The sequence below is a fragment of the Piliocolobus tephrosceles genome, chromosome 3 (assembly GCF_002776525.5).
Source record: "Piliocolobus tephrosceles isolate RC106 chromosome 3, ASM277652v3, whole genome shotgun sequence".
NCBI classification, from domain to species: domain Eukaryota; kingdom Metazoa; phylum Chordata; class Mammalia; order Primates; family Cercopithecidae; genus Piliocolobus; species Piliocolobus tephrosceles.
In genome coordinates, this window is record NC_045436.1 from 132,022,010 (window position 1) to 132,045,569 (window position 23,560).

A 23,560-nucleotide genomic window follows, 5' to 3' on the forward strand; every position below is an offset into this window, starting at 1 on the left:
AACGATCCCTTCCACAATGGACAAATGGGATATGGCACAGAGAAAGTCCCGCAGAAAATATACTACTAATAATACAAGTATGAGAAAATAGCAGAGCTGATGAGCTCTTTGCCTGCTATTTCCAAAGAAATCAGATCCAACAAGAAGTTGGCCAAAGAGAATAAAAAATAGCACCATGATTTGCAATTGCAGATTTAGATCCACTGTTGTTAAGTGTAAGTGTAGCTGGTGCTCCAGGGCTTTTAGCTGACAATGGTACTACATGTATACAACCAACAAATAAATTGGAGGTCCTTGCCAAACATTTTTATCCTGATGGGGTGTTCAGTCAAACAAATTTGGCCAGTCCTGGCCTACAGCAGTAAGCTGCATAACAAAACCCCAGTGAATGGAGACTGATTCTTGCTTTCAGGCTATTTCTGTATTGAATCAGGAAAAATTCAAATAGCAGAGTGTGACAGCCCAGAATCTGTCCTCACTGGCTCCCCTGCGAAGGAAAACAGGGACAGTAATAGATTTGGGGAGAAAATTGTAATAGTCAAGGGGACAGCCCTAAGAGAAAGAAGTGAGCAGAAGCATGACTTCTTTGGAAAAGGCAAGTGACATAGCAGACAAGGCTGTGAAAGAGACTTTGCAGATACCATGAAAGCCAGTGCCACAAACGCTAGTGGCAAAACCAAAACTGGGCCCCTAATTCAGCAGGACAAATAGCAATCATTAGAGAGAAATGGTCTACAAACTGCTGATCAACATGTCTGTCCAGGAAACCAGGCCAAGCAAATGAACCATTCAAAAAGGACAAGCTGGGTGCGGTGGTTCACACCTGTAGTCCCACTTACCAGGAGGCTGAGGCAGGAGGGATGCATGATCCCAGGAGTTCGACACCAGCCTGGGCAAAATAGCAAGACCCTGTTTCTAGATATTAATAATAATAAATAAATAATAAAATAAAATAAGGATATATGGGGTCTTCTGTAAAGAAAGGCAAGTAACCAGACCAACACTCCTGAGGAAACAAATCATTTCTCTGCAAAAATTGCCCCAAATCTAAACATTTGAACAAAGGAGAAAACACCCCTCCCAAAAAAACCTCAGGGGACAATTTCTCTGGGAAATGTGAGCAACTTTTGGCTTTGACCCATACTTTACCTCCTACACTCTGCATAATAGAAAAGAAAAAGTATCAGATGAAGGTTCTCTTTTGAAGGGGCACAAAAGCTAATCCAACTGACAGCTTTGCTGGCCCAAACACTGAATCTGAAGAAACATCAGGGTCAGCCAGAGGTAAGGCTTGCTCCAAAATTTCTTTGTAGGAGGGCTCTGCAGTGGTGAGCTGGGCAGTGGTGGGGGGGTGGGGGGACCCAAGCTGCATTTGCAGAGCATTTTACATAAAATGGGGATAGTTAATTATCCTATAGAGAGGATCCATAGGCCTGACGGAGACACCTAAAGTCCCCTAACCTGCCATCATGGTGCCACTACTGCCCAGAGATACACTGAAGACACTGGTCGGGGACATTCCAGTTCTATCATCACTGTGAGGCCCCCTCAAAATGGTGAATGACATCTTCAGTCACTGGGATTATTATTTCAATTTCTATTGCCAACCGAAAAGGCATTCATCTAAGTGTTGGCACCTTTTATTGCTTGTGTAAATAAGTATTACCAAGAGTGAACTGCAGACACACTGCAGAGTCAGTCAGTATTTCCCAAATTTGAAAGAATGAGAAGTAAAGAGCCTTACCATGGCTCACGAGTGTCTTTCGGGAATCCCACACCGGCCTCTATAATTAATGAAGGTGTGGCCAACACCAGCTCCACCGGCTACTTCTGGCATTGGGCACTTCTGGTTCCAGCAGTGACATAGTCAATGAGCTGGACAGAGGCAGACAAGGAGCGCAGACCACCTGGTGACCATCAGACAGACCATCCAGAGGCAGAACTCCTTATCTGGGGAATTCAGAATGAAAATTCCCTAGTATCTAATGTAGGCATCTGGTTCCAGGATTTTCAACTTTTATAACTAGAATTTCTAGACATCTCTGGAATGTCATGGCAACACTCATTTTGCAACCCTTGCTGACATTAAGGCGCCAAAATGTCCACAAATGTAATCATTTATCACGACCTACGTGGCTCATGTGGCCCAAATTACCCTTCCAATTACCCTTAAGCTCCTGATTTAAGGTCCATAAATGCTCCTAAGGGAAATCCACCAGGGCACTCAGTTCTCTCACTGAGGCGCCCCATTGTTTTGTTCTGCAGCGTTCTAACGAAACTTTCCTTTTTCAAATCTGTATTGTCAGTAAATTATTCTCACGAACCTGCGTGTGGACCTCTCCTTGATGCCCTGGCTCTGACACCTCGGCTGGAAGCAGTTTCCCCCGCTGCAGCTACTTACCTTTCCTCCCGGCCTCGGGTGTTTGGGATGGTTTCTCTCGCTGAGCGGCAGGCAGAGGTGGGGAAGCGGGTTTCCTCTCTGTCGCCTCTTCCTCCTCGTCCCTCTTCTGTCCCTTCCTTTCCTCGGGACCTGGGGGCAAGGGTGGCTGGCGGTCACCGCTCTCCTGGCCCTCCTTGGGCGGCTCACTTGGCTCTGGGTCCGGCCTCCCCGCTCGGCGAGACAGCAGCTCTACCAAGTAGGGCCTGCTCAGTTTGGAAAGTGGGGATGCCGGTGGGGTCTGACTGGTGGGCTTGGGAGCCAATGCTGGCTTCTGTGCCAATGGCATTTTGTTTGCTGCCTTGTCGTGCTCTGGAGCCGGGGTCTGGCTGTTGGCCGGTGGGGGCCCAGGGTGGGCCACAGGAAGAGAGCGGCTGCTGGAAGGTTCAGCCGAGTCCCTCCGGGTAGAGGGGGCTTGCTTCCGTTCTTGGGGGAGGGATGGACCATGCTTGAGGGCCACACCCTCCAGCTCTTTCTCTCCACGAGTGCTCCCCGCTGCAGGCGGCCCGGCATCTGCGCTGTCTCCGGTGCTGCTGTGCCTCTTCTTCTTCTTCTGTTCTGCCTGTTGGTCGCAGGTGAAGCGCAAGGAATAGTTGGTCCTTCTCAATTTTATTCCAAACGGTGAGGTTTTTTCCTCCCCACCTGGCATCACAGGGTCTGGCTTTGCTATCCCGTTTGCAGTCTCACTGTCCGAAGAGGTCGTGGACTCTGTGTGGGCCACCACTTTCTGCGGAGGATAAGGAAGGCTTGGGACAAGGAAAGACGGGAGGTCTTTGGCAAATTTACATCCCTCGGTGGTGTCTGCTGGCTCCCGGTGCATCTCCGACTTCTCCGGACCCTTCCCGAGCTCGCGAACACCGATAGGAGGAGGCTGGGGGGCTGTCTCTTCGCTGGGTACCAGCATGGGTCTTTTTCGTATGCTTTCAGCTTCCGCGTTCTGTTTGGAGGTCTCCGTGCCACCATCGGAGAATTTCTGCCAGGCAGGCATAATAGAGAACTTTGCATTGACTGGCGGAGTCTTCCGGAGGTTTCCGCGGGAATCACACCGGCCCCTGGGAGTGGACTCATCGCCAGGCCTCGACTGGTCCCTCTCGCTGCTGCGCGGGTCACTCTCAGCATTCTTCAGGATTCTGGACCGAATGGAAGCCCATTCTGCGAGTGCGGACGCGCCGCTGGGAGACTCCTGGGGGTGCTTAGCCTTCCCGCTGCCCGCCCGCGCCTCGCCGGGGCCTCGGGGAGGGTTCTCCCCAGCGGGGATGTCCGCGTGCTTCTTCTCCTCCAAGCCCAGGAGGGACTTGCACGCGGTGTCCTTGATCTGGCTCAGGTTGACGGCCGGGCTGCAGAGCTGCGCGCCCGTTACCAGAATGGCGGTGTGGGGTACGCTCTGGGACGAGGGTAGCGCGTGCTGGGCTGGGCTGGCTTTGGGGGCCTTTGGTTCCTGGGGGGCAGCGGTGAGCCCCTTGTCCTTTGCGGGCGTCACGGGGCTCAGGTTGACTTTGGGAAAGAGAATCTGCTTCCCCCCGGAGGACACCTGGAACGTGTAGGGCCGGGGCATGGTCTGCCTCTCGTCCACCTCCTGCCACCGCAGCTCCTCCACCTTGTGGCCTTGTTCAGGGGCGGCGGCTTCTTTCCTCTCCACTGGAGGCTGCGCAGCTTCCACGGGCCCCTCTTGTTTCCGGAGAGGCTCCGTGTCCCCTTCTCTCTTTTCCTCGGGCCCAGGACGATCGGCCTCCTGGAAATCCCCGCTCCTTCCCTGCTGCTTTTTTCCCCGCTCGGCCTCTGGGTTCTGCTCCTTGCAAACTTCGGCTTTCAGGCGTTCCTGTTCCTCTGGCCTCTCCTCAAAGTCGTTCAGAAGCTCGCTCAGCTGGACCCCCGCTTCCTCCAGGTGCGCCTGGCCCTCCTCCTCCTCTCCCTCCAGATCCTCCTCGTCTCCCTCCAGATCCTCCTCCGGGCCCCGCAGGGCCTCCCCAACCTCCTCCGCCGCATCGTGCGGCCCCTGCGCCTCCGCCTCCTCCTGCTGTTCCAGCTCTTCCCATCCCTCCTCTTCCTCCTGCCTTCTGAGCTCCTCCGCGCATCTTCCTTCCTCCTCCTCCTGCCGCCTCCGCTCCTTCAGCCTGGCATCCTCCTCCAGCCGCCGCCTCTCCTCCGCCTGGGCCTGGGCCTGGGCCTGCAGACGCCTCCGCTCCTCCTCGGCCTCCAGGCGCTCGCGCTCCTCCCACTCCCTCCGCTTGGCGTCCTCCCAGCCTGGCGCTTCCACGCTCTGCCGCTGCTCTTCCCGCGGCGCCCTTTCCGCCTCTAGAGGCGGCTCCTGCCCCTCGCCCTCCTCCTCCAAGAGCTCCTGCCTTCTGTTCTCTTCCCAAAGCCTCCTCTCCAGCGCCTGCAGCCTCTGGTCCTCTAGGCGTTTCTTCTCGGCTGCTTCCTCCTTTTGCCGCTTGCACTTGGCCTCCAATTCTCGCCAGTAGTCTTCTTGGCGTCTTCTCTCTTCCTCGGAATCCAGCGGATTGGGTTCCTCTTCCTGCCACGTTGGCTTCTCCTCGCCTGGGTGTCCGTTCTGGTCCAGGGAGGGCCGACTCTCAAGGCCGCCTTGCTCATGTTGTGGATCCTAACATTGGGAAGGGAAACACAATTAGCTTTTTGCTTTCTCCACCCACAGTCGTTCCTTTTCCTATTCACAGTGCCAGCGTCCCTCTTAATTTCTCAAGAACACTTGGAAGCAAGTATTCTCAAGTTCAGGGATAGCTAAACTCAGGCATTGATCACCCCACGCAAGACTCTGTCGTGGGAATGGAGGAAAGGACGTGTATTCTGTTTCCGCGCCCCCCTCCCCCCACAGCTCCTTTATTTGTCGTTCCCTAATTCCTTTTCTTAATATGAATAAACAAGGGGAAAACCAATATTCCAGCATTAGATAGATGAGCAAAAAGAGACTTGGACTTCATCAATGTCCCCTGAAGCTTGTGACTTGGAAGCCTATCCTAGTCAAACTGAGGGAGCATTGGCTAAACCACTTTTTCACTGCAAAGCAAACACAACGGGTCTGGAGTCCCTCAAAAGCACCGTCTCCCTCTGAGGTCCACCAGCCTCATGGCAGAAAGGGCGAGGAAAGTAAACAGGCTTGAGTATTCCCCAACACCGTCACACACTCAAGTTCCCGATGGGGAGACACTCAGGTCTTTCCATGGCTCCACCCCAATGCCAACCCACTTGTAGAATTAGTGCCCAGTAGGCAAGGGCACCTGTCCGGTCAGCCTGGGCAGGCTCTACGCACCTGGGCAAGGTACCTGTGCTTCTTTGACACCCTCTGTTTTTTTGGCTTAACAGCCAGCTTGTGCTTGGCGGCACTGTTGTCCAGGCGAGCAATGGCCAGGGGAATGGCATCTAAGTTGACACTTTCGATGGTGCCAGCAGAAGAGAAGTGCCTTTTTGGCCGAGACGGTTTAACGGGAGCAAACTATAGGAGAGATTAAAATAGAAAGTCAGTTGGGATCAGAAGACAACCTGCAGGAAATCGCAGAACGGTAGCACTCGTTCCAGTGCGTGCCTTGCCCAGCCTGACCCAGGGAATGCTGGTGAGCAGAGGGGACTCCTTGGAAAATGAAATGAACACCTGTTTTGAAACCAAAGGACACTGACTATTTGTTCCGCCAGCATCCACTGGTATTAACTTTTAAAGGTCATATATCTTTTAGGAACTAGTTGTCCTACTTTGACTAACATGAGGTTCAGAGTAGCTCTGAGATTAGCAAAACATAGCCAGGACGCCGAATCCTGCCCACAGCCTGTTTTGGAAAATCAGAGTTTTACCGGGCCACAGCCACACCCATTGTCTTTGGTTGCTTTTTGTGCTATGAAGGAAGAGTGGCACAAAGGAGAGTACTTGTAGCTTCATGTCACAAAGCCTAAACTAATGAGTAGTTTGCTGATCCCTAGACTAGATCACCTCTGTGCTAAGAACCGTTAAACTCTCAGACACTGCATATATGCCTCAGCTCCTACACAGGACTCAGTCCCTTTGAGGCCGGGAATGTGTCTTTTTTCATCTTTGTGTGGGTCCCCTTTACACCCACATAGCAAACCTCATTTGGTCAGTGCTCAATAAATATTTGTTGAAGGAATGAAGGAAAATAAAGCAAAACATCTATACCTGGAACACGAAATTCCTGATCAGCAAAAATGTTTTGGTATGGCTGGGCGCGATGGCTCGCACCTGTAATCCCAGCACTTTGGGAGGCTGAGGCGGGCAGATCACTTGAGGCCAGGAGTTCGAGACCAGTCTGGCCAACATGTCAAAACCCTATCTCTACCAAAAATTTTAAAAATAAAAATAAATTAGCCGGGTGTGGTGGTGCACACCTGTAATCCCAGCTGGGGAGACTGACGCATGAGAATTCCCTGAACCCAGGATGCAGAGGGTGAAGTGAGATCGCTAGGCTGCACTACAGCCTAGCCTACAGAGCAAGACTCTGTCTCAAAAAAAAAAAAAAAAAAGAAAAAGTTTTGGTACAACCACTCCAAAGAAGTCTCAGGGTACTGACTGCACTGAGAAGATAAAAGGAAGAGGGACCTGATGAGAAAAATGAGCGGCAAAAATCTGCCACGGGGAGAAGTGCGGTCCTTCAAAGGATGAATTGTGGAATGGCCTGCAGCTCTAGAATACAGATGCAATCACTAAAAAATCACAACCTCAGATGAAGTGTAGATTTGGAAAGATCAGAGAGTGCGTGACACAGCCAGAACCCAGAGGCCACACTGAATCAGAAGGTAGGAATGCACGCCTGTACCTACAGAGAATTCACAGGCTGGCAGCAAGCAAAGGGCTCCTGGCCACACAATGCCAGAGTATTGCAGGGGGCGTAGCACTATGCCAGCAGCTCCAATGTGGCCAGGGTTTATCTGTTTGTTCCTGCTGTAAGCATGGAGTGGTGAGGTTTAGCGGAAGGGCTTGCATTTTGCAATTATCTTCTATATTTATGCACAAAAGATGAAAGACGAAGCAGCTAGCTCTAACAGCAAAATGGATGCTCAGTACATATTAATTTATGACAAGAAGCACAGAAAAATCAGCCTTTGGCCTTCTAGCTTTCATTTATTTATGGTTATCTTCATGATAGGCATCAGATTCTGAGCTGTTGCTGAATTAAACATTTGTTTCCATCCCCTAATAGATGCATGAGAAAAAGGAGTCGGAGCCAAATGTGACAGACTGAAGACGTAGATAAGCACTTGACGCTGAGATTTAAGTGCTGTGCTTTGTTTCTAGTTATCCCAGCTGGCTTCCTCATTGTCTGGGTGGCAGCACTGTCTTGAGCCATCCCCTTCTTCAGGAGCAGATCCTGCTTCCTATACTGTCTGCCAGGCCTTGGGAGGATGTCTGTCCCCTTGTGTAGATGAAAGGCTCTCAGTGGGGCAGATCGGCTCCTACAGAAGAGGTGCCCGGAGAGAAGAGTCTACAGGGTTCTTACACTCCTGCCGGTAAAGTCTCAGGTTTAAAAAAACAAAATAAAAGTAGAGAAATGCTCAAATGCTTTTTTGTTTTGTTTTTGTTTTACTTCTCTAAATATAAGATGACTAATTTCCTTACGGACTGGAGTTCAGGTATTCTGGAATGCCTTTTTCAATCAATTAACAGGGTCTTGAAGTACATGATCCTGTGAGGAAAGCTACCAACTTATAGGACCCCAAACACAGGCATGCTGGGAGTATGGCTAGTTTTCAGAGCAGAGTTCAGTTCCAGCAGTTGCCTTGCTATGGAAACAGATGCTCCAACATCTGTCACTAGGGGCATTCTGAAGGAATTTAAATATATGTAGGCAACATTTATGAATGGAAAATGAGGCAGCAGGTCTCAAAAAAAAATAAATAAATAAATAAAGGGAGGGGGGAGAAGATGAAAGTTAACTTAGGAAAGAAGTTAAATAAATAAGTTCAAATCATATTACCTTCTCTTCCATCTCACTTCCAGCTCCAGGGAGATTCAGAGGACTTAGAGAACTTGGCGTATCACTGGACTGGAACAGTAAGAGAGCATTCAAGTCAAAGGCCTGAACAGGAAGTTCTGGGCAAATAACCAGACACTGTCTGTGCCTGGGTAGGGCCGCCCCCTCCTCTACACAGGGGTGCAGCTGGCCTCAGAGAGCCAGCAGGTGTCCCAGTGGGGACTATGCTAATATCCAAACTCCAACAGCACTACCTGAGACACAGAGGGTGCACCAGCCTCTCCCCAAGTTCAATGTGTTTCCCACCTGGGTAGTCCCCAGTCTCGGTCCTTTGTGTTTTTCTCCACTGCCTGAGAGAATGAGAGTAGCTCAACGGCCACTTTCCCTGGGGTGCAGGGCTGTGTCTCATACACGGCCTCCAACCTCAATGCTTTGGCCTTGCTGGCTGCCTCTGCCCCTTCTCCAGCCACACCTCCCCCACATAAGCAATGAGTGAGAAGAAAGAAGGCCTACCAACTCCACATGCAAAGAACTAGGCTGAGAAGGTGAAAGACCAGGGAGGGGCCAAGGAAACAGCAGAAAGGGAGAAGAAAAAGGCTAAAGATTCATACCCCCATGTCCTAGGCATGCCCAAGAGACCCCCAGAGGTCATTTGTACCTTTCATATGGCTCACTATGCCTCTTATAGTAGTATCTTCTTTTTCTTTTTTTTTGAGACAGGGTCTCCACTTTGTCACCCAGGCTGGAGTGCAGATGTACAATCACAGCTCACTGCAGCCTAGAACTGTGGGGCTCAAGCCTCAGCCACTCAGGTAGCTGGGACTAGAGGCATGGGCCATGTTTGGCTAATTTTATATATATATATATAATATATATAATATATATATTATATATATATATAAATTTTTTTTTTTTTTTTTTTTTTTTTTGAGACAGAGTCTCGCTCTGTCGCCTGGTCTGGAGTACAGTGGCATGATCTCAGCTCACTGCAACCTCTGCCTCCTGGATTCAAGCTCTTCTCCAGCCTCAACCTCCTGAGTAGCTGGGATTACAGGCATGCGCCACTGCATCTGGCTAATTTTTGTATTTTTAGTAGAGATGGGGTTTCACCATGTTGGCCAGGCTGATCTCGAACTCCTGACCTCAGGTGATCCGTCCACCTCGGCCTCCCAAAGTGCTGGGATTACAGGGGTGAGCCACTGCGCCCAGCCTGTTTTATACTTTTTGTAGAGATGAGGTCTCTACAAAATATTGCCCAGGTCGTTCTCAAACTCCTGGCATCAAGTGATCCTCCCACCTCAGCCTCACAAAGTGCTGGCATTATAGGTGTGAGCCACAGTGCCTGGCCCCTGTGATACCATCTATCCTATATTGCCCTTTCTTACAAAAGCATCTTTTCTTCCCTTCCAGAGCAACGTCAGCTTGCCCTACCTCCATCCGCTCTCCACACCACACTTAGAAGGATCTTCAGAAAATACAAATCAGATTATATCTCTGCTCTGCTTAAAATGACTCAAAGGCTTCATATTCTCTTCAAAATAGCATTTACCCTTTTCCCATGGTCTATACAGTCCGGCTTGGCACCTCGCTCTACCCTCCCTCCTTGCCCCCACCAGGGTCCTGCTACACTCCTCATCCAAATAAGAGACCTCTCCACCACCAAGTTACTCACTTTTCCATTACCCTGTTTTATTTTCTGTGCACCCAGCATTTTTCTTGATCTGAAATGATTCTATTTATATATTTGCTGACTTGTTTGTTGTTTGTTACACCCTCTCATTAGGGTGTAAACTACAGAGGTGGGGAGCCCCTTGTAGAATCTTGTTCACCTCTGTAACACCCATATCTGAGACAGTGCCTGCTGAACAAACAATCCCCTAGGCCATAGTGCCCAGCACTTATGAGCTCATCAATAACTGGGAGGACACTTGCCTCAGACCTCAGGATATCCCTGCACCAAGGCGATGGCTGTTGCTGCTGCCTAGCACTGGAGAGGTTGGAAAGAGCAATTTTAGACCTGCTGGGAGAGATGGGCCCATCCCTGCTTGACCTATCACACAAAGGGTGTCAGTGCATGGGTGCTAGGTGTCACGATGGGCAACAGGGGAAGAATGTCCTTTTTCACATCCCCTCCCCACTTGCCTCTGCAAATCACTCATCTTTCTCACTACTCTTATGACGCATGAGTTGATAATGCATGATTTCTTCTGAGGCATGCCCATTTTAACAACGCCCAGCAAAATCCCAGGGGTCCTGATGGGCAAAGCCTAGAGAATGCTTTATTTATTTATTTATTTAAAGTGAAACCCCAGTGCCTCACATAGAGAATTCCTGACTCACTACTGGTTGGACTTTGCTCCTTTTTCCCTAAGAGGTCTAAGGGCATCTTTTCTGCTGCTTTGGAAGAACTCTCATTTCAGGATATGCTCAAAGTGTCAAGAGATCAAATTTAGACAGGATGGTGCTGCAATGTGACTTTCTTTCCAGGCTAGGTACTCTTCAAGTTGGCCTGTTTGATGTCTTCTGTCTCATGGAGCCCCTATGCATTTCTTTTTTCATTTCCCTTTAAATTAGTCCAGTTGGACAAATAATTATGCAGTGCTGCAAAGCAGGCAGTGGCTCAGTCCTAGGGAGACATAGATATGTCAGACCCAGTTTGTTCTCAAGGAATCCCATGTTTAGAGATGGAGAGAAAACAGTTACATGGACATAGATAGGGAGTACAGACATGTAAAAAATGGTGAAGACACACAGTGACGGCATGAGAAGATAGTACAGCTTGTGGTGAGGCCAGGTACAGCTTCCCAGAAGAGGCAGGCATAAGCCTTGAAGCGTAAGTGAAAGATACTGGGAAGACCGCCTGCAAAGGGCATGTCTCCTCTTTCTCCCCATCCTCATTGCTGGCTACAGGTCAGGACACCTACCAGGAAGTACCCTTGAGCCCTGAGCCACTCATCAGAAAAGATCCTCCCTCTAATTCCCCCACTGCAGACCCCAGGGTTACTGGAAGCCCAATATCCTACCCTGGTTTATGAGCAATCAATCAAGTAACTCCCTGGAGGAGACTTACCTTGTTCTCGGGATCTGAGAGGATGATGTCCTGCTGAGTCACAATTTCCATGGGACTGGTCAGGAACGGATCCTCTTCTAAGCTAGCCTCTCCACTGTTTGCCTTCTTCATGGGAATGGCATTGGGTGGCCGCTGCCCAAACTTGATATTCTTGCCCAACTGTTGCTGGAGAGAAACAGAAGAAAGACATTCTGAAGCAGTGAAGCAGTTCACAATCACCACAACCAGGTTCTCCAGCATATCTAGTGAGCGCTGAGGCATACCTTGTGCACGACTGATTTCTAGACTCAACTCCATGCCAGGAAACCACGATGCCATCCTGTAATAAGTTAATTTGTTTTCTACTTTCTTTTCTTTTTTCTTTCCCACCTTCAAGCCATGAGCTTTCTCATCCAGCCACCTCTTTCATGGAGATCCCAACATTTCCCAGTGGGCATGGTGGCCACATTTTCTGAACCAAAAGTTGGGATATATGTTATGACAAACATTTTTGATTAGCCTATAAATTCATTTATATAAAAAGTCTTTTAAAGGTGCAAAAAAAAAATGTATAGAAAATAGTTACATGAAATGTAAGAACCAGTGAGGGAAATCAAGACCCTAAAGGTTGGTGCAACTCTCCAGCCCCTTTGGGACATATTCACTTTGAAGATTTATACTTCTGCAGCCTTCCTCACCAGCCCTTAGCTTGAGACCCCAAACCAGAACATTGCATTCTGCCACAATGGGTCACTGCCAAGGCAAAGAAGGCCCCAGAGCCAGCAAGTCTTTCCATGATCAATACTAAAACCCTGTAAAGGATAGGAACAATCTGGAAGTCCTCTTTGCCTTGCTGTGGCCACCTAACCGTGACAAAGGGGATAGAGGAACCAAGTGGGGAAAAGCCAGAGAGGGACTGATTACTGGTGAGTGGTGGCTAAAAGGACAGGGAGAAGGGAGGGGAAAATAGGGTAGAAAGGATTAAATAGTATTTGCAAGTAGAGGAAGGCCAGATTAGAAAAGCAAAAATGTCTCCAGAAGTTGCCCAAAGTCCCCTGGGGTGTAAAATTGCCCCCAGCTGAGAACCACTGCTCTAAGACCTAGGTCCTTAGGTTTCATAGTCATTATATTCCTCAAAAAATATATTTTCTGAAATGTTCATCTTTCTCTGTTTGTTTGTTTGTTTGTTTGAGACAGGGTCTCACTCTGTTGCCCAGGCTGGAGTGCAGTGGCCAAATTTCGGCTCATTGCAACCTTGAATTCCCAGGCTCAGATGATTCTCCCATGCTCAGGGGATCCTCCTACCTCAGCCTTCCAAGTAGCTGGGACTACAGGCATGCACCACCACGGTGCATACACAGCTAACTTTTGTATTTTTTGTAGAGATGGGGTTTCAACAAGTTGCCCAGGCTCGTCTCGAACTCCTGGTCTCAAGCAATCTGCACACCTTGGCCTCCCAAAGTGCTGGGATTACAGGCGTGAGCCACCGTGCCTAGCCTGATATTTATCTCTAATCTGGCTAATATTTAATCCCACAGAGCTGCAAAAAGCCATAGCAATCACCTACTCCAAACCCCTCACTTTGCAAAAAAGGTCTGAGGCCCAGTGGAGAGAGGTGACTGGCCCAAGCTTATGGAAAGAATGAGTGGCTCAAAAGGAATCTGAACTCAGGTCTTTTAAAAATAACATTCAGTGTTGTTTTCATGGCACTCCACTGGTGCTCATAAATTTGACACCGCACTTCTTTCTTCCAGGGGCAGAAATAAAGAGACAGAGTATTTCTAATACTTCACTGATGTTCCCTGGTGGAAGAATCCCTTGAAGGAAATGTCTTCTCTCCCTTTGAACTCAGTGGTACCAAATCCACCCACCTTTGCCCAGCTCCCCCTCAGCCTTGCACAGTGGGCAGTGAGACTGCAGAGATATAACAGAGATGAGCCCAAGGGTCCCCTCCACATGCCCCCTGGGGACCCCAGCATGCCAAGTCAGGAGCACAGCCAGGCAAGGGCTTATATTGGGTCTGCTGGTATTTCAGCCTGAGCCTGGCTCTCCCAGCCTCACAGGAAAGGAGCACACATGAAAAGCCAAGTTCAGCAAGGGAAGTACAGCGTCAGCAGCCTGGAAGGGTTGTGGGGAGGAAAAGGCTGAAAAGGGTATCTTCTAAAAACAAGTCCAACAGAAAGCAGCAAGTAGTATCTATTCTAAACAAATCAATAAGCAGGCATGGTTAGAACAGCCGATGGATGGAGTTAGACAAGAGGACATGAATAACAAAGTAACAGGCCCATCTCACCCTGCAGCCTTGGGAAAGGGGGTGGGGACCTGTGCAGAAGAGGTGGGAATGGTTCCTGTGTCCGCCCAGTCCAGCCTTCTCTAGGAGTGTTGGCCAAAAACTGGAAACTGTTCTAAATCCCCTTAGACTGAGACATCTCTTGCTGGGGGGTTCTGCTTTTTACCAATGCTGAGATGAGGACATTTCTTGTGCTTACAGTGGAAAGGATATTTCTTTCTTTCTTTTTTTTTTTTTGAGTGAGACAGGGTCTCATTCTGACGCACAGGCTAGAGTGCAGTGGCATGATCACAGCTCACTGCAGCCTCGATCTCCTGGGCTCAAGTGATCCTCCTGCCTTAGCCTCCCAAGTAGCCAGGACCACACACATCGACCACCATACCTAATGCTGGAGAACCTGCTTGTGGTGATTGTGAACTGCTTCACTGCTTCAGAATGTCTTTCTTCTGTTTCTCTCCAGCTAATTTTAAGATTTTTTTGTACAGATGGGATCTCACCATGATGCCCAGGCTTGTCTCAAACTCCTGCGCTCAAGTGATGCTTCTGCATTAGGCTCCTAAAGTGCTGGGATTACAGGTATGAGCCACTGCACCCAGCTGGAAAGGATAATGAACTTCCAAGGAGGACCTGGCCTAACACTCTAATACCATTTAGTTAGGATTTTTGCCATCATCACAATACACACACACACACACACACACACACACTCTCTCTCTCTCTCTTAAACTTTACTTCATTTTAAATTTTTTAAATTAAATTTTAATTTCTTAGCGTTGGGGTCTCCTTCTGTTGCCCAGGCTAAAGTGCAGTAGTGCCATCATAGCTCACTACAGCCTCAAACTCCTGGGCTCAAGGAATCCTCCCACCTCAGCCTCCTAAATAGGTGGGACTACAGGTGCATACCACCATGCCTGACTAATTTTTAAAATTTTTGTAGAGTTGGGTGGGGTCTTGCTATGTTGCTCAGGCTGGTCTGGAGCTCCTGGACTCAAGCAATCCTCCTGCCTCAGCCTCCCAAAGTGCTGGCATTACAGGCATGAGCCATTGCACCTAGCCTGTTTTACTTCATTAGGGCCCTTTTTATAATACTCCTGTTGGTCCATCCTGATGCTGAAGAGACAAAAAAAGAATAAAGCAAAATGTATTTCAATTCAGTCTGAATTGAAATAATGTCCAAAGATGGAGTAACTATTATATCTACAAATAGAAAAGAGAACAAGGTAAGAAAAAAAAAATTGGAACAAGAGCAGGAAAAAGAAGGTGCCTGGTACAAAGCAGAGAAATGAAAAGAGTAATGTTAGGAGGTGAAGTTGAGAATTAAAGAGGCAAATCGAGAAGAAGGGACAGGGAACAGAGAAAATGCATAGGGAAGAAGAGGGAGCAGGGCCCAGGAAGAGCAGACCAGCTGCAGTTACAACAGCTGAGGGACGTTGGCAGGGGAGGGCAGAGGGAGGGAGGGAAGCAGAATGTGTATCTATCATGTAATGTCACAGATATGTTCATCCTGGCAAAATCAGCATCACGCTGTTGCCTTTTAGAATGAAAGTGTGCATCTTAGTAAAGAAACTGACTTGAAATTCCCCCAGAGAAAACAAACTCAGGCTGGTGGAGGGGAACTTAGGAAGAGAAACTGAGACGAAAGGATGGCCATGATGAAGAGGAGGTGGCCATGATGAAGAGGGGGGCTACAGTTTCTATGTCCAGACGAAGGACTGCCCTACAGTCATCTGGGATGAGACAGTGGACCCAGGCCAGGGCAGGACTCAGGATCCGAGGCATGGTGCGCAATCCTCAGGTACTCAAGGCCAAGGCCTCACCCCTACAGGCTCTCCCTGTGGTACCTCCTCACCCCTACAGGCTCTCCCTGTGGTACCTCCTCTGAATGCTTCCTTCAGCCAACTCAGAGGAGACTGGCTGTTAGGACATTTTGTGTGATTTATTATATCAACAATTAAGTTTACTGCTCACAACTGTTTGGCAATCTCAGGTGTCATGTGAGTTGACTATGTGGATAAATGTGTCTTTTTTGTTACTTTAATTCTGCCCACTACTCAGGCATTGTCATGAGAGGAACTACGAAATAATCACTGAAAACCAGACTGTTAAGATAAGCTGGCCTTTAAGTTTTCAGAGAAATAAACTACCACTCCTCCCATCTCCCCAGGTTCTTCTTTTTTTTTTTTTTTCTTCTTGCGACGGAGTCTCACTCTTGTCACCCACACCATCTCGGCTCACTGCAACCTCCACCTCCGGGGTTCAAGCGATTCTCCTGCCTCAGTCTCCCCGAGTAGCTGGGATTACAGGCACGTGCCACCACACCCGGCTAACTTTTGTATTTTTAGTAGAGATGGGGTTTCACCATGCTGGCCAGGCTGATCTTGAACTCCTGGCCTCAAGTGATCCACTCACCTCCACCTCCCAGAGTGCTGGGATTACAGGCGTGAGCCACCACGCCCAGCCCCTAGGCTCCTTCTTTATACACACGGGAAGTATAAGCAGAAGGTAGAGTGGACACTTGTGCCTCAACTGACGCTCCATGTTGCTGGCGGCTATGAATGGAGTTACTGTTGAGACTGGAATGTGAGCTACAAGAACTACATTTTATTCATTCAAATTGGGCCATTTTGTTGTAATGTGGAATGCTGCAGAATGACGTTACAGGAATGCACATCCATATTTATAAGGCTTATTCCTACAATGTGGAAATGCCGAGCACATCATATTCTGCAGCTCTCTGCCAGCTAGATTTTCCTATCCTTCAGACTATGTCTAAAGAGCAAAGCAGAAAAAAAAAATTTTTGCTGTCTTTTTGAACAAACTACAGGTATCTCCATTGTTAAAATGAGTAATAAAGAAAAAAGAAAAAGAAAAAGCATAGGGAATTACAGACATCCTGCTCTAGGAAGAAGTGGCTAAGAGTGGGGGTTTATTCTTTGTGTCCTTGACAGCTGCAGTAAGGTGTCAAAATCCCCAAATGTATGACTTTGGCATTTGTAAGTGAAATCTGGCTCGGTGGGAGATACAAACTACTCAGGATGGAGGTGTTCCCTCCCACACCAGATAATCCATGTATAAACAGACGCAGCACTTCCTGACAAAGGTGTGGTATAATCCTAACAATTACCTGCAGCCTTAGACTGTGGTACCCCTGAGTTTTACCACCAGTTGGTACATACCTCACAGCCTGGTCTGATCTTACACAAACAGGCACCCTCCCTGATCCGTGCTGGTGGGCAGCTGTAGGGAATGTCAAGGTCATTGTAGCTGAAATGCAACGAAGTGCAAAGCTTCTGAAGCCACTCTGTGCTACGGCAGGTCAATGGTGATTTTATAGAGATAGCAGATCTTAAGAGCAGGAGGGGCCCTCAGATCACCCCTTGTGTGCACGCCCCTTAGTTTTCAGGAGGAGAAAGTGCCAGAGAGGTTGAATGAGTTCACCCAAAGCCATACAGCCAGGTGGAGGTGGCTTTGTATTTCACCGCATTCTGTTAGTCATTCAGATGGTATTCATACTACTGGCCACAGAGCAACTCTTTTATGTACAGAGTCCTCACAAAGGACACCATTGTTGGTTTTGTCCCTACAACTGCCCTATATATTAAAATTTGTTTTCACTATGCACCTGCATTATTTTTATATTTAGAAAAAATGGTGATTTTTTCTTTTAAATAGTGATTTTTCTTTTAAATCTGCCACAGAAATTGTGGCAGATGGTAGATTCACGTTACTTAGGAAAGGGGAGGCTGGTTTATACTGTATTCTGTATTCCCTGGAGAGATACCAACCTGTAACCTAAGACAGTTCTCGGTGAGCCAACAATGTGCAGGCACTAGAGGGCAACCTTTCCAAATGCAGGCATTACAGACACCCTTCCGTGGGTCTCTAGGGGCTGCAAGGGCTGGGAAGTTTCTTAAGCCACAGAGAAAAAAGGCATTCCAGTAGACATCTCATCTCAGAAGAATGTCTTAATAATGGTGGCTAATCAGCTTGCCAGGACATATACTGTCAAATAGGTGTTTTCCATTACTTCTCTCTTTTTAAAAATAAACATACACACAAACACAAAGACAATTCCAGACGTAAAAATATACATGCCTCAGACACAACTCAATTCTCTCATTCCATGCTGGCATCTACAAGGGGGCAGTCTCTTAGGCTGCTTACTAAGCATCAATACCAGCATCATGTTGTCATGGAAAAATGCAAAGCATTCATGCAAGTTCATAAAGTTACTATCATTTCTATGACTTACCAGGAACATACTGCTTAGTCGACTGAAAAATAAAGCACAATCTTTTTGGGGATGATACAGTTATATCTCAGGTCACGCCAAAAAAAAAATCACATTTTCTATGATCCCCATTTCCCTCCTCAAAGAGCAAACAAAGCCTTTTATGTTTTCAAAAATATAACTACAGAGATGAAAGGAAGCTTGTGAATCCATGCAGCAGAAGCAAAACTAGGCAGACCTCATATGAAAAGATATTGTCAAAATGAGCGCACACGAATTAAATAGTTATTCTGCTTTACTCACATTTTTCTTCCTGTGTTTACGCAAGCATCACTTTGGGGAAGTTAGTCATTTTACATTTTATTAATTATGACATCAGATTATTTAAAATCATGCCTTACTATTAACAGAAATACCAGGCACTCACATATTTTTATTGAGTTTCTATCTTTCCAACACTGCAGAATTATATAGTATACTTTTTCACAACACTAAATCCACTTCTTGGCATGGCAGTGGCATGTGGTGTGATGTGACAGATCAGGTATCATTGAAGACAAGAGATTTTAATCTGATTTTTTAAAAACTCCTAAAAAGCTCTCATAAAATACAGCCATTTTGTGAACTGAAATCTGTAAGTCATTCCTCTTAGAAAGGGGATACGATGAAACAGAGGTTCGCAACTTCTTAGGAATAATATTGCAAGAATCAAAAGACTTGAAGAAGGAAAGGTACGGAGGAGGGGGTCAAGGTTTTCTTTGGCCATCATCATCCTTCCCTCTTCTTTGACCTGTGAGAAGTCTCCCAAGGTGCTGGGATTACCGGAGTGCGCCACCGTGCTGACCAGGTGAGAGAATTCTATCTGCCAAGCCACTAGGCAGACCTCATAGTCACGCTCTAAGGGCATCTTCGACCTATCAGAAGTGCTTTTTCTATAAAAAGTGTAAGAGCACAGCCAGCTAGAACCAAGAATGGAAGCCAGTTAGGAATCCTAAGATTTGAAGGACATGCCTGGGGTTGGCCCTGAGGGCAGGACTATGGCTTTGGGAAGCAGTGGCAGCAGGCATCAAGATCTAGGCAAGTTGGGTGTCGTTCCAGGGTCTCTTAGCTACTTCCCCATCTGCCATAGGCTACACATTTAGCTGGGTGTTATGTGGAATATGTAACCAGACACAATTTCCACAAAATATCACAAAATACACAGCTCATGCTCCATAGAAACAAGAACACCTCAGAAATAAATTTTTGTTTGTTTGTTTGAGACGAAGTCTCTCTGTCTCCAGGCTGGAGTGCAGTGTCGGGATCTTGGCTCACTGCAACCTCCGCCTCCCAGGTTCAAGCGATTCTCCTGCCTCAGCCTCCCGAGTAGCTGGGATTACAGGCACGTGCCACCAGACCCACCTACTTTTTTGCATTTTTAGTAGAGACAGGGTTTCACTGTGTTAGCCAGGATAGTCTCAATCTTCTGCTGATCTCTACTGAGTAAAGTGCGTCAGCGTATCAGTAGCTACTGAGGGCAGCTGTTCTCTTTTCCTTTTTTTTTTCTCGTTCATTGATTCATTTATTAATCCAGTGTTGTAGACTTATAGACAGGTGGAAACCAGCAGCCCAGAGCCCTCTGCTCATAACCTGGACAGCCTCCAAGCAGCTAGCTGGAGAACCTCAGAGAAGTGCTTGCTTGGGCATTTATCTTGGGTAAGAGAAAATTTTTTTTTTTTTGGACAAGCTCTCACTCTATCACCCAGGCTGGCATGCAGTGGTGTGATCTCAGTTTACTGCAACCTCCGCCTCCCGGGCTCAAGCCATCCTCCCACCTCAGCCTCCTGAGAAACTGGGACTACAGGCATACACCACCATGCCTGGCTAACTTTTGTATTTTCGGTAGAGATGTGGTTTCACCATGTTGCCCAGGCTGGTCTCGAACTCCTGAGCTCAAGCAGTCTACCCACCTCGGCCTCCCAAAGTGCTGGAATTACCGGAGTGAGCCACCGTGCCTGGCCAGGTGAGAGAATTCTATCTGCCAAGCCACTAGGCAGACCTCATAGTCAGGCTCTTCTTGCTTTTCCTGTATTAGCTGCCATTTCAATCACATTTAGTGAAGAATTATTTATTATATTTTCATTGTTACGGAGGTACCACCAGAGTTGATTTTAGGTAGGAAAACTGCCCCACTCTGCAGAGTGAACTGAAAGGTAGATTAAGAGCTTTGTGATTTTCTTCTGAGACAAGGTGGCTCAGGGTGGTGAGATTTACAAACACAACAGAAAAATACAGTCATGTCATTCACTGTCCAATTATAGAGACTCGGAAAGTGGATATGTGTTATGCATACTCTCAGTCAACAGTCAGCCCTGATTCAGGGATTATGGGCAATGCTTAATGGTTAGGAACTCTTCCTCTCATCCAAGTCCTGTAGCTTTGTTGTTGTTGTTGTTCTGGGGGAGAGAGTCTTGCCCTGTCACCCAGGTTGGAGTGCAGTGGCATGATCTCGGCTCACTACCACCTTTTCCTCCCGGATTCAAGCGATTCTCCTGCCTCAGCCTCCCTTGTAGCTGGGATTACAGGTGTGTGCCACCACATCCAGCTAGTATTTGCATTTTTAGTAGATACAGTGTTTCGCCATGTTGCCCAGGCTGCTCTTGAACTCCTGGCCTCAAGTGATCCACCTGCCTCGGCCTCCCAAAGTGCTGGGATTACAGGCCTCAGCCACCGTGCCTGGCCCCAAGTCCTGCAGCTTCTCTTGGGTACTTATTTTCATGTCCAGTAAAATAGGAGGGAACAATTTGAAAGAAAAGGAGAGGGTGTGTCATGCAGGTGGCTGCAATGGCGATAGTGTAGGTCTCGCAGCTGGGCAGGAGGTTTCCAGAGAATAGAGTTGAATTCAAGAAAGCAATAATTCTCACCAGGAGTGACCTCTGGACCTCCCAATCCATTACTCAAGGCCAAGCTCGGGACTTTTCCCACTTCCCTCCATAGCTGGGCCCCTCCTATGGCTCGTACCTTCCACTCTCAAGCTGTCTTACCTGAAGAGTTTTGACTTTGCCCAGGATGCTGTCCTGTGACATTGCTTGAACTGTCTGCTCACTTTCTGCTCCCCCATCAGGGATAAAAATACTGTCATGGGAAAATGCCCGGGTTCCCATAGAATAGTTGAAGGACCTGGAATGTAAATCATGTGCTTCATTTTATTAGGATACAATTTCTTTTGGCAATTCAGTTTCCCATTATTCCTGATTGGAGGGACTCCACCCACATTCTCAGTCTCATTCGGCAAGCACTTGCAGCATTGCGTCCCTTTCAGCTGGGGGTCGGCCAAAGAGCTGGGTAGACGAAAAGGTCCCCATCTCTTACACAGCCCTGGTTCAGAGCCATTCACCATGAGAACACAAAGACAGTTACTTATTTGTATAGGATCCAAGACAGAAGGCACTGCAGAACTTTTAATTGGAAGAGCCTTTCTCCAACTGAGCTGTCACTATCAGTTTTGTCCCAGTAAGTCTTGCCAACCAGAATTTATTAAGTAACATGCAAGTCTAGAAGTAAGAGGCAAGGATTTCTTACTTTCAGATGACAACCAAACTGGAAGAAAGATGCACACATCCCAAACAAAGACTTCGGAAGAGGACTACAGAATTGTTGATAGAGACAATAAATGCTTTAGGAATTTCGAGAAAATGGGAGACATTTGTGTTAGGGCCATTCTGATAGGCTTTGCATATATGGAACACCTTATAGGTGGCTGGTATCCAACAAAAACTTTTTATATTTTTATTTTTATTTATTTACATTTTTAGAGACAAGATTTTGTTCTGTTGCCCAGACTGGAGTGCAGTGATGTGATCATGGCTCAATGTAGCCTCAAACTCCTGGGCTCAGGGGATCCTGCAGAGTAGCTAGGAATATAGGCATCTGCTCCCACATCCAGCTAATTTATATTATTTTCTGTAGGGATGGGGTCTTGCTATGTTGCCCAGGCTGGTTTTGAACTCTTGGCTTCCTCACAAAGCATTGGGATTATAGGCATGAGCCACTAAGCCCAGCTAAAACACTTTTTAGTTGAAGGGCTGGACTTGGAGGAAGTCTGGACTCCTACCTAACAATGAGGTATAAGCCGTGTGAAATGCACAAAGACGGCCAGGCACAGTGGCTCATGCCAAGCCCAGCACTTTGGGAGGCAGAGGCAGGCAGATCACCTGAGGTCCGGAGTTCAAGACCAGCCTGGCCAATATGGTGAAATCCCATCTCTACTAAAAAAAAAAAAAAAAAAAAAAAATTAGCTGGGCGTGGTGGTGGGCGCCTGTAATCCCAGCTACTTGGGAGACTCAGATGGGAGAATCGCTTGAACCCGGGAGGTGAAGATTGCAGTGAGCCAACATCGCGCCACTGCACTCCAGCCTAGGCGAGACAGAGCGAGACTCCGTCTCAAAAAAAAAAAAAAAAAAAGAAAGAAATGCACAAAGAGGAAGCAGCAGAAGCAAACTGTTCCTTACTTGATCTTGGAAACTAACTTATCTCTGGGAAAGAGTACACACTGAGGCTGCCAGCTCCTCACAGGGGCAGGAAGAGCACCAAGGCAGGCACAATGCCAGGCAATACAGGCAGCACTTGGAAGGGAGAGAGAGCACAACCTCCTCCTTCCCCTCCCCAGAAAGGGGCCCCTACTGGGGTTTTCTCAGTGACCAAGTGCATGAGAGAACAGTCAGCACTGGGGGCAGGTGTTCCCAGGCAGTGCCTATGAACTGAATTACAGAATGCAGTGGGCAAGGTCCTGGGGCAGCTGTACTTGTTATCTGCCCAAGTCTAGACCCAGTTGGGAACACTAATTACCAAATTTTATAATCTAGTTTGCTAAATTACAGGCAGCATGGTGTAAAAGTGTGCGAGGTTTACAAACAAAAGACTTGGATGTGAGCCTCCCGGCTATGTGATCTTACGCTATAATAATAATTATTATAAACATCAACCCTTACTTTGATTTTAAAAAAAAGTGTGGAGTTTTACTTTCATTATCTCATTTAATCCCCATCATCACCATCTTGTGACAGATGAAACTCAGCAAGTAAATAACTTACATAAAGACATGCAAATTGAAGGAATAGAGTGAGAAACTGAACTCAGATCTGCTGAGAATAATCCCATGCCAGCCAGCTGCCATATTTTAAAGTGGTACACGGTCTTATAGTATTGCCACCCATGAGTGACACAGGGTATGGGAGAGGAACATGGTGCAGATGCCATGGGGGCTGGACTATGAGAGGGCTGAAGATACTAAATAACTAGAATAAGGCATAAGTCTTCAGCTAAATAACCCAGGGCACCATATAGCAGTAATTCCCTTTATGAAATATGAGGCACTCTTTTAGGAAACATGCAGGAGATTAATATGTTATGATCTCCCTGTCCTCAGAAAATCTGGGACCTATGTCACAAACTGAGCTTCCAAGTTCACCTAAAAATGTTAGGAAATAAGCTTTTCATTCGAAGTTGTGGAATTGAACTTCTGAATATTCTCTGTTTAAACTTCTTTTTCAGACTGCTGGTTATGACTCAGTTGAGAGAAGGGGTAAATGACTTCATTTCTACACTGTATTTTTGCAAAGGGCATATATATATATAT

General features: G+C 47.4%; 1 protein-coding gene across 1 annotated transcript in view; it reads right to left on the reverse strand.

Moving 5' to 3' along the window:
* The window catches only part of CRACD (capping protein inhibiting regulator of actin dynamics), a 32,142-nt gene extending 11,049 nt beyond the window's left edge, over nt 1-21,093 (reverse strand). Inside the window, exons 1-5 of the mRNA XM_023192248.1 lie at nt 20,967-21,093; nt 11,444-11,608; nt 8,377-8,445; nt 5,706-5,888; nt 2,402-5,039 (exon numbers count right to left, since the gene is read on the reverse strand). Of these exons, the coding sequence (XP_023048016.1) occupies nt 2,402-5,039; nt 5,706-5,888; nt 8,377-8,445; nt 11,444-11,608; nt 20,967-21,086 (3,175 nt within the window). The 5' untranslated portion in view covers nt 21,087-21,093. The remainder of the gene's footprint in view (nt 1-2,401; nt 5,040-5,705; nt 5,889-8,376; nt 8,446-11,443; nt 11,609-20,966) is intronic.
* Between the last annotated feature and the right edge of the window lie 2,467 nt (nt 21,094-23,560).